This window comes from Nyctereutes procyonoides, unplaced genomic scaffold (assembly GCF_905146905.1).
Source record: "Nyctereutes procyonoides isolate TBG_1078 unplaced genomic scaffold, NYPRO_anot_genome, whole genome shotgun sequence".
Taxonomy (NCBI): domain Eukaryota; kingdom Metazoa; phylum Chordata; class Mammalia; order Carnivora; family Canidae; genus Nyctereutes; species Nyctereutes procyonoides.
The window spans coordinates 34,505,752-34,520,657 of record NW_026575140.1 but is presented as its reverse complement, the minus strand read 5'-3'; the positions used below and the strand labels follow the sequence as shown (position 1 = coordinate 34,520,657).

Genomic DNA, 14,906 nt, shown 5'->3' with positions numbered 1-14,906 from the left:
CGGGAGGAGGGAGGGGGCTGGGGTCGACCTGGCGCCGTGGGACCGCGGGGCTGGCAAGGGGCGGGGGGGCGGGGGGGCAAGGCTGGGCTGGGCAGATGCGCGTGCGCGGGACCCGGCATGAGGGGCGGGGCCGGGCCGGAGGCGGGGCCGGGCCGGAGGCGGGGCCGGGCCCTGGGCTGGAGACCCGAGGGCCGAGGGCTCGGATCCGGGAGAGGTGGGCACTGCGCGTGCGTGCTGGCGCGAAGGCGGGTCCCCCGGGTGCTGCAAGCCCCAAGGAGGGTAGGCGGTGCGGGCTCCGGCTCTTGCTGGGGAAAGACCCTCGGGTGGGGCCGCGCGGCTCACCCCGCTCCGTAAAGGAGAGCACAGGGCGCGGCCTGAGAGTCGGGAGGGGCGCGCGCCTCGGGGGCGGGGCCGAGGCCGGGCCGGGCCAGGCCGCGCGGGGCGGGGCCTGCGGGAGAGTCGAGAGGTGCGCGCCCCCGGGAGCTCCTGGGAGGCCGAGGGGAGGGGGCGGGGCTGGGGGCGGGGCTGGGGGCGGGGCTAGGGCCCGGGCGCGCGGAGCGGAAGGAAGATCCCGAGCCCGGACCGTCCGCGCGCCTGGAGCTAACGGGAGGCGCAGGCGAGCGGGGCGGCGGCGGCGGCGGCGGCGGCGGGGGCGGGGGCGGGGGCGGGGGCGGTGGGAGCGGGGCTGCATGCGGCCGGCGGGGCGGGGAGCTAGCGGAGGGGGCTGTGAGCCGGCTGACGGCGCGGGGACAGGGTCGGGGGGTGTCCAATTCCCCCGCGGCCCTAGAGACACCAGTGCCAATCCACCAACTTTTTTGAGCCCTGAATAATGTTTTCACTCCCCAAAGGGAAAAGCAATTGCAAATCGACACGAGTAAGCCTGCCAAACTGTAACCTCTCAAGTGCCACGTAACCCGTATATTAGGAACCATATAGTTCGTGTAGGATGTGGGGTACTTGATACCTTTTATGTAATTTAGGGAGGGGCGTCCACAAACCTGAGCCCTGAGGACCCTGGGAGGCCTTGAAAGGAATGACCTGGGCCGGAGGCAAGGAGGTGGTGTGGTGTCCGAGCTGGTTTGCCTTTCCAGTGAGATACCCAGCCGTGGGCCCTGGCTGTTTCCTGACTTACACAAAAGGTCCCCATCAGTAATGGGGACAGTGCCAAGGCAGGGATCAAGAGTACTGCGGACTTGACCCTCGAGGTTTTCAGAAAGAAGGGCCAGAAAGGGCATGTGACCTGGAGAGTAAAGGGTGGCTAAAAGTGGCCCTGGGGTTAGACTACAGAATAGGGCAGCGGGGAAGAAGTCCAGGGGTGGGGACCTTAAAAATGCAGAGGAGGGCACCCCCCATTAATAATCTAGGCTTTGAGGGGATACGTGTGTATTTATTTGGAGTAAGGTATCCTAGGGTGGGACGTTAGACTACAATGCGGACCTGCACCCTTGGAGTGGAAGCAACATTATCTGTGGGTTTCTTTGGGGCTGATATGCCTCTTTCTTCTTAACCATAATCAGGGAACTTTAATGAAAACTCAGATTCTGCCATTAAATAATTATACCCAACACAGGAAATAGGAAGGACAGTGATGGATATAAGAGGTATGAAACGAGTTTTGTGTTAAAGGACATGCTGGCTTCCCTCAGACGAGGTAGATAATAAGAATGTGAGGCAAGAAAAGAACTGAACATTTAGAGACTATATATTTTTTTAAAGGTTTTATTTGGGGATCCCTGGGTGGCGCAGCGGTTTGGCGCCTGCCTTTGGCCCAGGGCGCGATCCTGGAGACCCGGGATCGAGTCCCACGTCGGGCTCCCGGTGCATGGAGCCTGCTTCTCCCTCTGCCTGTGTCTCTGCCTCTCTCTCTCTCTCTCTCTGTGACTATCATAAATAAATAAAAATTTAAAAAAATAAAAAAAATAAAGGTTTTATTAATTCATGAGAGACACAAAGAGAGGCAGAGACACAGGCAGTGGGAGAAGCAGGCTCCCTGCGGGGAGCCTGATGCAGGACTCCATCCCAGGACCCTGGGGTCATGACCTGAGCCAAGGGCTGCTGCCCAACCACTGAGCCGCTCAGGGGCCCCTAGAGTGTATATTCTTTTCCTTATACTACACATCAATGCTGGGTTCTCCCCTAAAATATAACTTTTTAAAGGCAAGTTCTTTCTGTTAGTCTCCAACCCCCAATTTGCACCCCCAAATATATTACCATAGGGTTTTTCCACCCCTGTACTATTTACATTTTGGGCTAAATAATTGTTGTGGGGGACTGTCCTGTGCATGGGAATATTTAGAAATATCATGAAATGCCCACTAGATGCCAATAGCAGCCCTCCCCCCAAATTGTGATAACCAAACTGTCTCAGAATTGTCAAATGTTCCTTGGGGGGGGGGGGCAGCAAAGTCACTCCTAGCCCTGTCGAAAACAACAGGATAGAACCCATTGTCTGTAACCTGGCTCTTAGGATCCTTCCTTATCTGTTCTCAATCTGTCTTTCGTAGAACTTGATCCAGTCCAAAAGAACCACAATGCAGAAATCCTTACTTTAGTTTCCTCCATAAATTATCATCTACCCTTCTTGGACACTTTGAGGAATGGAAAAGACTTAACATCTTTACTTTGCCAGTAAGTTCTTTTATCTGTGATGTCTTCTTGCTTAAAATTTGTGTTTGTTGAGTCCAATTCTCCCTCTTGGACTTGTAAAAGAAAAATTCTAATCCTTTTTCCATTTTGAACAGTTGTGATATTAATCACATTTCTCTCATCTCTTTTTTGAAATATTTCAGTTACTAATTCTTTCAGCTTTCTCCACGTAATAATTTATAGATCCTCGTGAACTTTTTGTTTTCCCCTGACAATATCAAACCTGACAGTGTCCTACTTATACAACCCAGAATGATGTAGTATCTGGATGTAGTTCACACTGTTAGCACATAACATTATAATATTAGTTGCATGCATGTTCATTTTCCTTGACTCTGAGCTTGAAGGCAAAAACTAAATGTTAGTCACCATCTCTATCTTAGGTTGTAGTTGTCTTTGCGTTACTAGCAAGTGCAGTGCCTGGTCCTTAGTTGGTATCTGAAAATTTTGATGGAGGGCAGCCCAGGTGGCTCAGCGGTTTAGTGCCGCCTTCAACCCGGGGCAAGATCCTGGAGACCCAGAATTGAATCCCGCGTCGGGCTCCCTGCATGGAGCCTGCTTCTCCCTCTGTCTCTGTCTCTGCCTCTCTCTCTCTCTCTCTCTCTGTGTGTGTGTGTCTCTCATGAATAAATAAATAAATAAATAAATAAATAAATAAATAAATAAATAAATTTAAAAATTAAAAAAAAATAAATAAAAATTTTGATGGATGTAGTTCCTCCTTAACTCTAAAGAGTTTATATAATCTAAGATTATATTCCTTTACCTTTGGGGGCAGATATGGTACACTCTTGCCTTACAGTGTGACTCTATAATGAACCAAACGTATATGTTTTACACATCTAGATCAAGGGTCAGCAAACTTTTTCTGTAAAGGGCCAAATAATAAATATTTTAGACTTTCTGAGCCTTATAGTCTCTATCACAACTACTGTGTCACTGTAAAAGTAGCTATCAACAATGTATAAATGGTTGACCATGGCCAAGTTACAATAAAACTACTCATGGATACTGAAGTATGGATTTCATATAGTTTCATGTAATCTTCATGTGTCATAAAGTATTATTTTAATTTTAAATAGTATTTTAAGATAAAAAGCATCCTTTAACTCATAGGCCATATAAAAACAAATGGCTGACTAGATTTGGCTCTGCCACCCCAGTCAAGACCAATCCTTGTGTGATTGACTTTTTAAATACAGGGCTTTATTGTTATCCCTATTAAATATATTGTTCATCATATCTCATCTTTCTAGCTTGCTCACATCTTTTTATGTGCTAATTCTGTCATCTAGCATGTTAGCTGATAGCCAGCTTTGTGTCATCTGCAAAATTGATGATACTTTTTCTATCTTTAATTCATACAAATGTTGAATGGCGAGAGGACAGAGGTTTTTCACAGTTAATTTTGTCCCATTAATCATCATTCTTTGAGCATAGCCAAAGAGATAAATATTTACCTAAAGTACTGCCTGCCACCCGATCCACATTTCTCTGTCTGGTCCATATAGGAATCTTGAGAAGCTTTGTCTAAAGTTTTGTTGAAATATTCAGAACATGTTCTTAATTGGTTAGTAACTCTATCAAGTAAGCAAAAAGAAATGTATAGGTTTGGTATAACCTTTGTGAACTAATGTTAGTGCTGCTTTCTATTGTACAACTACTCTCATTTACGTTTTCAGGGCTATCATTTTAATAATGAAATTTAATAATGTTAGAATTTTGTTGAGAATTAATATCTGAGTTCATCAATCTGTATTTCTAGGAATTTACCATTTTCAAATTAAGGACTAACAATGTTCATCTAACACTAGTTCTCTGGTATCAATAGTATTAAATGCAAGAAAAAAGTTAAGAGGCACAAATAGAAAATGTTAGAACATATGCCTTTTTTCTTGACCAGTCATGACTTTTAACACTATCATAGTAGATTTTAAAATTCCAGTAAAAAATGAACCTTATGCCAATAAATATAAAAACTAAGAAAGGTAATATTTCTACAAAATATAAATTTCAAAATTGACTCAAGGTGGTATGGAAAACCTGAAAAAAATCTGAAATATTAAAAAAAAATTCTGTTTACAAAGATTTTACCAGGCTTACAAGATAAAATAACCTTCTGTCTTATACAAATTGCTCCAACAACTAGAAAAGGGGGAAGCTCTCTAACTTATGTTGGAAGTACAGTCTTGATTATAAAACTAGATACAGGAATGCCTTGGTGGCTCAGTCCATTGTGCATCCAACTCTTGATTTCTGCTCAGGTCATGATTTCAGGGTTGAGATATCAAGCCTCTGTCCCCTCTCTGCCACCACCTCAGCACTTTGAGCTCAACTTAGAGTCTGTTTGAGCTCAGCTTAGAGTCTGCTTGTCTCTTGCTTGTCTCTTTCCCTGTGCTGCCCCTCCCCTATGCCATGCCCTTTCTCTCTCAAGTAAGTAAATAAATAAAACCTTAAAAAAAAGAGATAAGGAATGAATAACAAGGAAAATTATAACCAATCTCACTTAGAAATGTATTTGTAAAAATTCTAAATAAAATGTTAGCAAACTGAACCCAACTATGGATGAAAATGATAATATATCTTAGCCATGTAAATTGAGTTTATGCTAGGAACTGGGGATATGATAACAATAGAAAATCTTGATTTAATTGATCATATTATCAACCTGTAGAAAAATCTAAATGATCATTTTAGTAAATGTTAGAAGAGCATTTGATAAAATTTAGTGTTTGTTCATGGAAAAATGAAACCTAACACACCAAGAGAGAAGGAAATTTCTATAACCTGATGAACAGTGTCTAACAAAACGTTCAGGGTAGCCCTGGTGGCGCAGCGGTTTAGTGCCGCCTGCAGCCCAGGGTGTGATCCTGGAGACCCGGGATCGAGTCCCACGTCAGGCTCCCTGCATGAAGCCTGCTTCTCCCTCTGCCTGTCTCTGCTTCTCTCTCTCTGTCTCTCATGAATAAATAAATAAAATATTTAAAAAAAAAACCCAAAACCTTCAGTGAGCATCAAATTTAATGGTGAAATGTTGGAAATATTCCTTGTATGGTAAAGAATAAGACTTTTTAAAAATAATGTTATTTTTTAAAATGTCCCATTTATAATAGCAATAGAAACCATAAGACATCTAATAATAACTCTAACAAAAGAGGTGAAGATATGTTTGGGGAAAACTAGAGAATCATTTCAAAGCTTAAAAGAAGTCTTAAATAAGGTTGCCTGGGTGGCTTAGTTGGTTAAGTATCTGCCTTTGGCTCAGGTTCTATCTCTGCCTTCCTCCCTCTTTTTCATGAATAAATAAATAAAATCTTTTAAAAAAGTCTTAAATGAAGAGATATGCCAGGTTCATGTATTTGAAGACTCATTATCATAAACACGATATTCTCTCCCAATTAATCTGTATATGGAACAAAATTACAATCAACATCTCAAGAAATTTTTTTCCTCTAGTTCATTTTTTTCCCCAAAGATTTTATTTGAGAGAGATAGAACATGAGTAAGGAGATGGGCAGAGAAAGGGGGAGAAGCAGACTCTCCACTGAGCAGGGAGCCTGAAATCATGACCTGAGCTGAAGGCAGATGCTTAACCGACTGAGCCACCCAGGTGCCCCATTTTTTTGTAATTTAAAAATCTTTCTAATAATTAAGATACAAAACATAAAATTATGAAAATTAAGTAGAGGAATTTGCTTTATCAAATGTTAAGTAAGACTTATTTTATCCTTTTACTTTCAGTCTATCCTTATATTTACAGTGTTTCCTGAAAAGAGTATCTGTTGGGTTTATTTAAATTCAGTCTGATAATGTAGTGTTTAGTTTGTTAACATTTAATAGAATAATCAGTGCACTTGTGTTTAAAACTATCTTCCGAGGGGGTCCCTGGGTGGCGCAGCGGTTTGGCGCCTGCCTTTGGCCCAGGGTGCGATCCTGGAAACCCGGGATCGAATCCCACGTCAGGCTCCCAGTGCATGGAGCCTGCTTCTCCCTCTGCCTGTGTCTCTGCCTCTCTCTCTCTCTCTCTCTCCCTGTGTGACTATCATAAATAAATAAATTAATTAATTAATTAATTAAAAAAAAACTATCTTCTGAAAAAAAATAAAAAAATAAAAAAAATAAAACTATCTTCCGCCATTTCTTTTTTTTTTTTTAAGATATTTTATTTATTTATTCATGAGAGACAGAGTCAGAGACATAGGCAGAGGGAGAAGCAAGCTCCCTACAAGCCTATATTTTCTACAGGTTGATAATATGATCAATAAATCCCTACAGATTTAAAGTAGCTATCTTTGCTAATTCCAGTACTTGGATCATCTATAGATCTGCTAAAGTGATTTTGTATATTGGATGTAAAATAGACACTGAAGTAAATAATGCTTTTTCCCAGAGAGGACACACCAGTTTCTTTGCCCTGCAGCCAGGATAAGGGGCAGATCACTTTAGTCTACCTAGGGATTAAACGGAGTTATAATTTTATTTAAATACTTTCAGTTTACATTTGATTTCAGATATTTGGAAGTGAGATCAGTTTCCTCCATCAGGGCTTTGGGAGCTAAGTACCCAAGATCACAGAAATCTTTCTTTGCTTTTCAGTTCATACACCCGTTTCCTATGAAGCTCCACTTAGGGCATGGTTTCTCTGATCTTATTAGGGGTTGAGCTGGGTTGGGGCAAGGTTGCAGCTTTACTTAGTTGCACTTTATGACACAGCAATAAGGCTAAATCTCAAAAACATAATGATGAGTGAAAGAAGCCAGATACAAAAGAATGCAAACTGCATGATTCTATGTATATAAATTTCAGGCAAAATTAATCTGTTAGAAATAAGGACCATGCTTATCTTGGGAAGGAGGGAACGGAAGTGACTGGGAAGGGGCATGCGGAGGACTTCTCAAGTGCTGGTAATATTCCATTTCTTTACCCTGGGAATAGTTACCTGGGTGTGGTAACTTTGTGAAACTGTATTGCTCTATATACTTCTGATTTGTGTTCTCTTCTTTATGTATGTTTTATAGTTCAGTAATTTTAAAAAGTGTGTGAGGGTGGGGAAACAAAAAAAAAAAAAAAAGAAAAAGGAAACTCAAGCTACAGACTAGGAGATATCTGTGACACATATAACAAAGGATTTGTATCCAGAATGTTTTATTTGAAAAATTCCTATAAATCAAAAGGAAAAGGACAACAAAGTTTTTTTTTTTAATTTTTTTATTTATTTATGATAGTCACACAGAGAGAGAGAGAGGCAGAGACACAGGCAGAGGGAGAAGCAGGCTCCATGCACCGGGAGCCCGATGTGGGATTCGATCCCGGGTCTCCAGGATCGCGCCCTGGGCCAAAGGCAGGTGCTAAACTGCTGCGCCACCCAGGGTTCCCAACAACAAAGTTTTTAAAAAGCACCCCAATAGCAAAATGAGCAAAGGATGAGGAAAAACAAATAACAGAAAAAGAGGACTGAATGGCCCATAATCATATGAAACAGTATTCAGTTTCACTAATAATCATGGAAATACAAATTATAACCCTATTTAGATACCATTTCACATCAATGAGATGAGCTAAAGTCAAAATATCTAATAATACCAAGTTGGTGAGAATAAAAGGAAGCAGAAACACTTATACACTGCTGATGGTAGTGTAAATTGTTAAAATTTCAAGATCAAATTGATCAATTATTGACTTGAAGATATGCTGATTCTAAGTTTCTGCAATTTTACTTCTGTAAAGACAGAGACTTTTATCATAAACACTTTCTCCTCTAAATACTAAGATGCACATTTCTCTATACACAAAGATGTACATTTCAAATTTGCTTGTAATAGCAAAAAATTGGAAACTTACCTAAATATTCATCATTAGAGAAATGGAGAAATACCTGACAGCAGTTAAGATGAACAAAGTAGATTTACATGTATCAACATGATAAAACTTGAAAATTATTATATTAAATTAAAAAAGCAAGGATATATATACTGAGGAAGCGTCTAAGTTTTAAAAGGGCAGTACATATTGTTTATGGATATGTATATGATAAAAGTATAAATACATAGTAAGGAGGGATATTCATCAACTCCAGAATAGCTCTTATCTTTGAGCCAGAAAGGTGATGGGTAAAAATGTTAACATTTATTAAATCTAGGCAGTGGGTATATAGTTGTTTAATATGTGACATTCTCTGTACTATGTTGATTATTTATTTGAAATAGTCTCATTTTTTTTTTAAAGTTAGCCAGAGGCCAGGGTATGAAGTGTATTGGAAGCCTTCCTCCTTTTTCCAAACACTCTTTGTCTTATCATTCTTTATAGATACAGCTTTCATAGTCCCTTTGCATCTATATATTGGTTTGTGCCCTGTTACCACCAGATCAAGGAGAAGGGTGAGTGTGACTGATAGAATCTTATCTAGTCTTCTTTGTCTAATCTACCGGGGTCCATGTTAGAGTTCAACAATGTTTTTACATATATTTTTATTAAACCGAAAATATTACCATACGATAGAAATGTCTTTCAATCCATGACCCAAGTGACTGATTTAGAATTTAATAATAAGCAAAAGTTTTTCTTCTCTCTTATTTTACATTCTGCTCCAAAAAGTAATGATGGTAAGATATCTTTTAACATGTAACTAGTATTATTTGCTACTTCAGTTGATAAATGTATGGATAAACAGTCATGTGGGGTGCCTGGGTGTCTCAGTTGGTTGAAAGTCTGACTCTTGAACCCACAGTTGTGGGTTCTAGCCCTGTGCTGGGCTCTGTGCTGGGTGTGGAGCTTACTTAAAAAAAAGAAAAAAGAAAAACAAAAAACAAAAAACACAACAGTCATGAAAACATCTATTCTTTTGCTCCAGATTATTTTTTAATGTCAGAAATATAATGATATAAATAGTTTGAAAATTTTACACATTAATTCATGTTACCTTAGCCTGTTAACTATTTCTGTATCGTTATTGAGGACTTTCAATTTTAGAATCAGAAAAATGTTGTCAGAGTAGTCAGTGTTGTCTTTTGTGAAGTAAAGTGGTGGAAATAATCGCTATTTTACAGATTATTCCTGGGAGAGGTTAGAAGTTTACTTTCATAAATAAACATGTTAGAGTCCCTCCCACTTGTTGAATAGCTTGGTGGTTAAGCTGTGTGCTAGGCAACAGGCTTTCTTTCTCCCTTTACTCCGATGAAGTTCAGAGAGTCAAGAATTTGCTTTTGTTATTATTGTTTTACTTGCAGATTAAACACTTGAAGATGAGAAAAAATGATCTGTGTTTGAGCTCTGAGGGGGCTGAAGTGATTTTAGCTACATCAAGTGATGAAAAACACCCACCTGAAAATATGATTGATGGGTAAGAGTTACTATTTTTTCTTCCTTAAAGTCTTGATATTAGGTCAGTGAACCTCCTGAGTACTGGGATTATGCTTTACAACAACTAGAACTTTTAAACATAGTTTAATAAATGTTTGATGAAGTACATTACTTGACAATATCCACCTTAGGTACCATTTGTGAAACAAATTCAGTTGAGTATACTTAGGTTTTTGATCCTTTTCTTTATAATTTTAAAAGTGACCTCTTATGTAAATAGTTTTTTAAGAAGTAGTTTAACAAGACAAAACTTCAAACAACAACTACCTCATTTTATGGAAGAGTACATTTTAATATCTGGTTATGATTTTATTCTAAGTTTTTTTTAGTAAATAGGAATAAAAACATTATAACTTCTCATGTATTGCCTATTTCCTTAGTGGTCTAAGCAACATCTTTGTTGAACTGAAGGTTTAACCTCCTGCTCTCCACCTGTACTGTTTGGTTCTCAGTTTCTTGATACCATTCCAATTTCCTCTCCTTGCTGTGTTAGAGCTTATTCTAGGTAGAGATAAATATCATTCTTAGGCTTTTAAATTCCAAGAAAAAGTGGTTAATGGAAAAACATTTTTAATAGTTGTGACTATTTTATTACTCTCTTGAGTTCTCTTTCTTGGCATCTGTACAATGACCAGAGTTTGACTCATAGAATCATATAATTTTAGAGCTGGAAGGACTTAGGATTGTATTTTATCTAAACCTTTCATTTTAGAATTGCAGTAAGAGAGGTCCAAAGAGGTCAAGTACTAGTTTTAACTAAGGGCAGAGCCAGTTATAACACAGATCTTGTGGTATTTTTGTGTTCTATTGTGAATTCCATGTATCTGGATAAAATTCTAGCAACTCAACCGCTCCCTTTAAGCCTACTTGTTATCTCTTCTCTGACATCTGTCCTTTGGCCTCATGTAGGATTAGTTTACCTTTTTGTTGGACTCAAAGAATTTAGTATATGCATCTATTATTTTTTTTGTCCCTTTTTTGTATAATTCTTTATTTTTAATATTTGTGTCCTCTCTTAACTATGAATTCCTAAAAGTTAGAGACTATGACTTATTCAGCTTTGACTCCAGAATGTCCTTTTTTTTTTTTTTTTAAGGATTTTATCTATTTATGCATGAGAGACACACAGAGAGGCAGAGATACAGGCAAAGGGAAAAGCAGGCTCCCTGTAGGGAACTGGCTATATGACTCTGTTGGAGAACCCCGGGATCATGATCTGAGCCAAAGGCAGAGACTCAACCACTCTGCCACTCAGGCATCCCTGACTCTAGAATGTCTTAAAATAGTTTTTGAGTAGCTTATTGAATTAGACCATCAAATATTAATCAAACTCAATTAATATTGGAAAGTAGCCGAGAACACACACACATATATATGCACATATTTTATATTTGCACAGGGCTTTGTAGTTTCATAGATGTTATGTCATTTGACCCTCACTGTAAGCTTGGGAAATAAGGTAAAATATTTTAAAAATGTATTTTCAACCTTATTGTAAAGATGAGGAAAAGGATAATTGTAGGTAAAGATGACTTGTTCAAAATTACACAGATAACCAAGTGGTGGAATCAAGATTAACACTCATGTCTTCTAACTCCCAGTTTGGGGTTTTTTGTACTATACTATGATAACTCAGACTTTAGGTTTGAAAACAAAACTTAGCATCTGTTTTTCACCTGTGCCTCTTAATCCTTCTTAGTTTTTTATTTCCTGAAATTCAGGTAATAGCTATTTATCCCACTCTGCCTTGGAGTAGAGAAATTAATGTGGGAACTGCTGTGAGGGTGCACAGGTAACTAGAGATGTACCTTAAGTTGTTTTCAGAAATAGACATCTTTCTGGGCCACCAGGATGGCTCAGTTGGGTAAGCATCTGAGTTCTGCTCAGGTCATGACCTCAAGGTCCTGGAATCAAGCCCCACATTGGGCTCCATGCTCAGTAGATAGCTTGTCCCTTTGTCCTTCCCTCACTCATTCTCTCTCTCTCTCTCTCTCAAATAAATCTTTTTTAAAAATTAAAAAAAAGAAAGGGGCAAGATGGCGGAAGAGCAGGGTCCCCAAATCACCTGTCCCCACCAAATTACCTAGATAACCTTCAAACCATCCTGAAAATTTACGAATTCGGCCTGAGATGTAAAGAGAGACCAGCTGGAATGCTACAGGGAGAAGAGTCCGCGTTTCTATCAAGGTAGGAAACGGGGAAAAAGAAATAAAGAAACAAAAGGCCTCCGAGGGGGAGGGGCCCCGCGAGGAGCCGGGCTGAGGCCGGGGCGCGTGTCCCCAGGACAGGAGAGCCCCGTCCCGGAGGAGCAGGAGCTGCACCAACCTTCCCTGACGGGCGGAAAGGGGCTCGCAGGGAGTTGGGAGCAGGACCCAGGAGGGCGGGGATGCCCTTGGGCTCCCGGGGACACTCACAGACACCTGCGAGCGCAGGGGAGTGCTCCGAGCTCCCTAAGGGCTGCAGCGCGCACGGAGGGACCGACCGGAGCAGCTCGGAGGGGCTCGGGAGCGGCTCCAGGGAGGGAGCTGCAGGGCGGGAGCGCGAATCCACCAGCGCAGGCCCCGGAGCACAGGGCGCCGGGACACAGCCCAGGATCCGGCCTCCCCCGGGACTGGCAGAGGCCGGGAGGGCCCAGGACAGCAAGGACGCTCCTGCCCGGAGCTGAGCAGATCAGTGGCCCCGCCCCGGAGCCTCCAGGCCCAGCGGACGGAGAGCCGAGAGCCCCGAGCCCCGTAGTTCCTGCGGAGGCTGAATCCAGGCTTCCAGAGTTGCCATAGCAACTGCGGCTGATCCTCCCTGGGTCCCACGGGGTAAACAACCCCCGCTGAGCCCTGCAGCAGGCAGGGGCAGAGCAGCTCCCCCCAGTGCTAACACCTGAGAATCAGCACAGCAGGCCCCTCCCCCAGAAGACCAGCTGGACGGACCAGTGATACTCCCCCGTGTTCCAATACAACTTGTTTTTGGCCACTCTGCACTGAGCAAAATGACTAGAAGGAAAACCTCACCTCAAAAGAAAGAATCAGAAACAGCCCTCTCTCCCACAGAGGTACAAAATCTGGATTACACTTCAATGTCAGAAAGCCAATTCAGAAGCACTATTCTACAGCTACTGGTGGCTCTAGAAAAAAGCATTAAGGCCTCACGAGACTTCATGACTGCAGAATTTAGATCCAATCAGGCAGAAATTAAAAATCAATTGAATGAGATGCAATCCAAACTAGAAGTCCTAACGACGAGGGAGGGTTAACGAGGTGGAAGAACGAGTGAGTGACATAGAAGACAAGTTAATGGCAAAGAGGGAAACTGAGGAAAAAAGAGATAAACAATTAAAGAACCATGAAGACAGATTAAGGCAAATAAATGACACTCTAAGGAAGAAAAACCTACGTTTAATTGGGGTTCCCGAGGGCGCCGAAAGGGACAGAGGGCCAGAATATGTATTTGAACAAATCCTAGCTGAAAACTTTCCCAATCTGGGAAGGGAAACAGACATTCAGATCCAGGAAATAGAGAGATCCCCCCCTAAAACCAATAAAAACCGTTCAACACCTCGACATTTAATAGTGAAGCTTGCAAATTCCAAAGATAAAGAGAAGATCCTTAAAGCAGCAAGAGACAAGAAGTCCCTGACTTTCATGGGGAGGAATATTAGGGTAACAGCAGACCTCTCCACAGAGACGTGGCAGGCCAGAAAGGGCTGGCAGGATATATTCAGGGTCCTAAATGAGAAGAACATGCAACCAAGAATACTTTATCCAGCAAGGCTCTCATTCAAAATGGAAGGAGAGATAAAGAGCTTCCAAGACAGGCAGGAACTGAAAGAATATGTGACCTCCAAACCAGCTCTGCAAGAAATTTTAAGGGGGACTCTTAAAACTCCCCTTTAAGAAGAAGTTCAAGTAACTCTGAACCTGAATGGGCTTAATGACCCCATCAAAAGGTGCAGAGTTTCAGACTGGATAAAAAAACAGGACCCATCTATTTGCTGTCTACAAGAGACTCATTTTAGACAGAAGGACACTTACAACCTGAAAATAAAAGGTTGGAGAACCATTTACCATTCAAATGGTTCTCAAAATATACCCTAAAAACTACAGAACACTTCTGAAAGAAATTGAGGAAGACACAAAGAGATGGAAAAATATTCCATGCTCATGGATTGGCAGAATTAGTATTGTGAAAATGTCAATGTTACCCAGGGCAATTTACACGTATAATGCAATCCCTATCAAAATACCATGGACTTTCTTCAGAGACTTAGAACAAATTATTTTAAGATTTGTGTGGAATCAGAAAAGACCCCAAACAGCCAGGGGAATTTTAAAAAAAGAAAACCATATCTGGGGGCATCACAATGCCAGATCTCAGGTTGTACTACAAAGCTGTGGTCATCAAGACAGTGTGGTACTGGCACAAAAACAGACATATAGATCAATGGAACAGAACAGAGAACCCAGAAGTGGACCCTGAACTTTATGGTCAACTAATATACGATAAAGGAGGAAAGACGATCCACTGGAAGAAAGACAGTCTCTTCAATAAATGGTGCTGGGAAAATTGGACATCTACATGCAGAAGAATGAAACTGGACCACTCTCTTGCACCATACACAAAGATAAACTCAAAATAGATGAAAGATCTAAATGTGAGACAAGATTCCATCAAAATCCCAGAGAAGAACTCAGGCAACACCCTTTTTGAACTTGGCCACAGTAACCGGAGAAGGACAAACAGTGTATGTTCTCATTCATTTGGGGAATATGAATAATAGTGAAAGGGAATATAAGGGAAGGGAGAAGAAATGTGTGAGAAATATCAGAAAGGGAGACAGAACATAAAGACTTCTAACTCTGGGAAATAAACTAGGGGTGGTGGAGGGGGAGGAGGGTGGGGGGTGGGGG

General features: G+C 41.4%; 1 protein-coding gene across 9 annotated transcripts in view; it reads left to right on the top strand.

The window, feature by feature from the left end:
- The window catches only part of IFT25 (intraflagellar transport 25), a 31,818-nt gene that overhangs the window by 145 nt on the left and 16,767 nt on the right, over positions 1-14,906 (top strand). Inside the window, exons 1-5 of one of the 9 annotated variants that reach the window (XM_055304889.1) lie at positions 102-214; positions 2,505-2,628; positions 7,453-7,550; positions 8,953-9,023; positions 9,873-9,985. In XM_055304889.1, the coding sequence (XP_055160864.1) occupies positions 9,888-9,985 (98 nt within the window). In that variant the 5' untranslated portion in view covers positions 102-214; positions 2,505-2,628; positions 7,453-7,550; positions 8,953-9,023; positions 9,873-9,887. The other 8 variants (XM_055304891.1, XM_055304882.1, XM_055304883.1 and 5 more) reach the window with 8 other exon arrangements.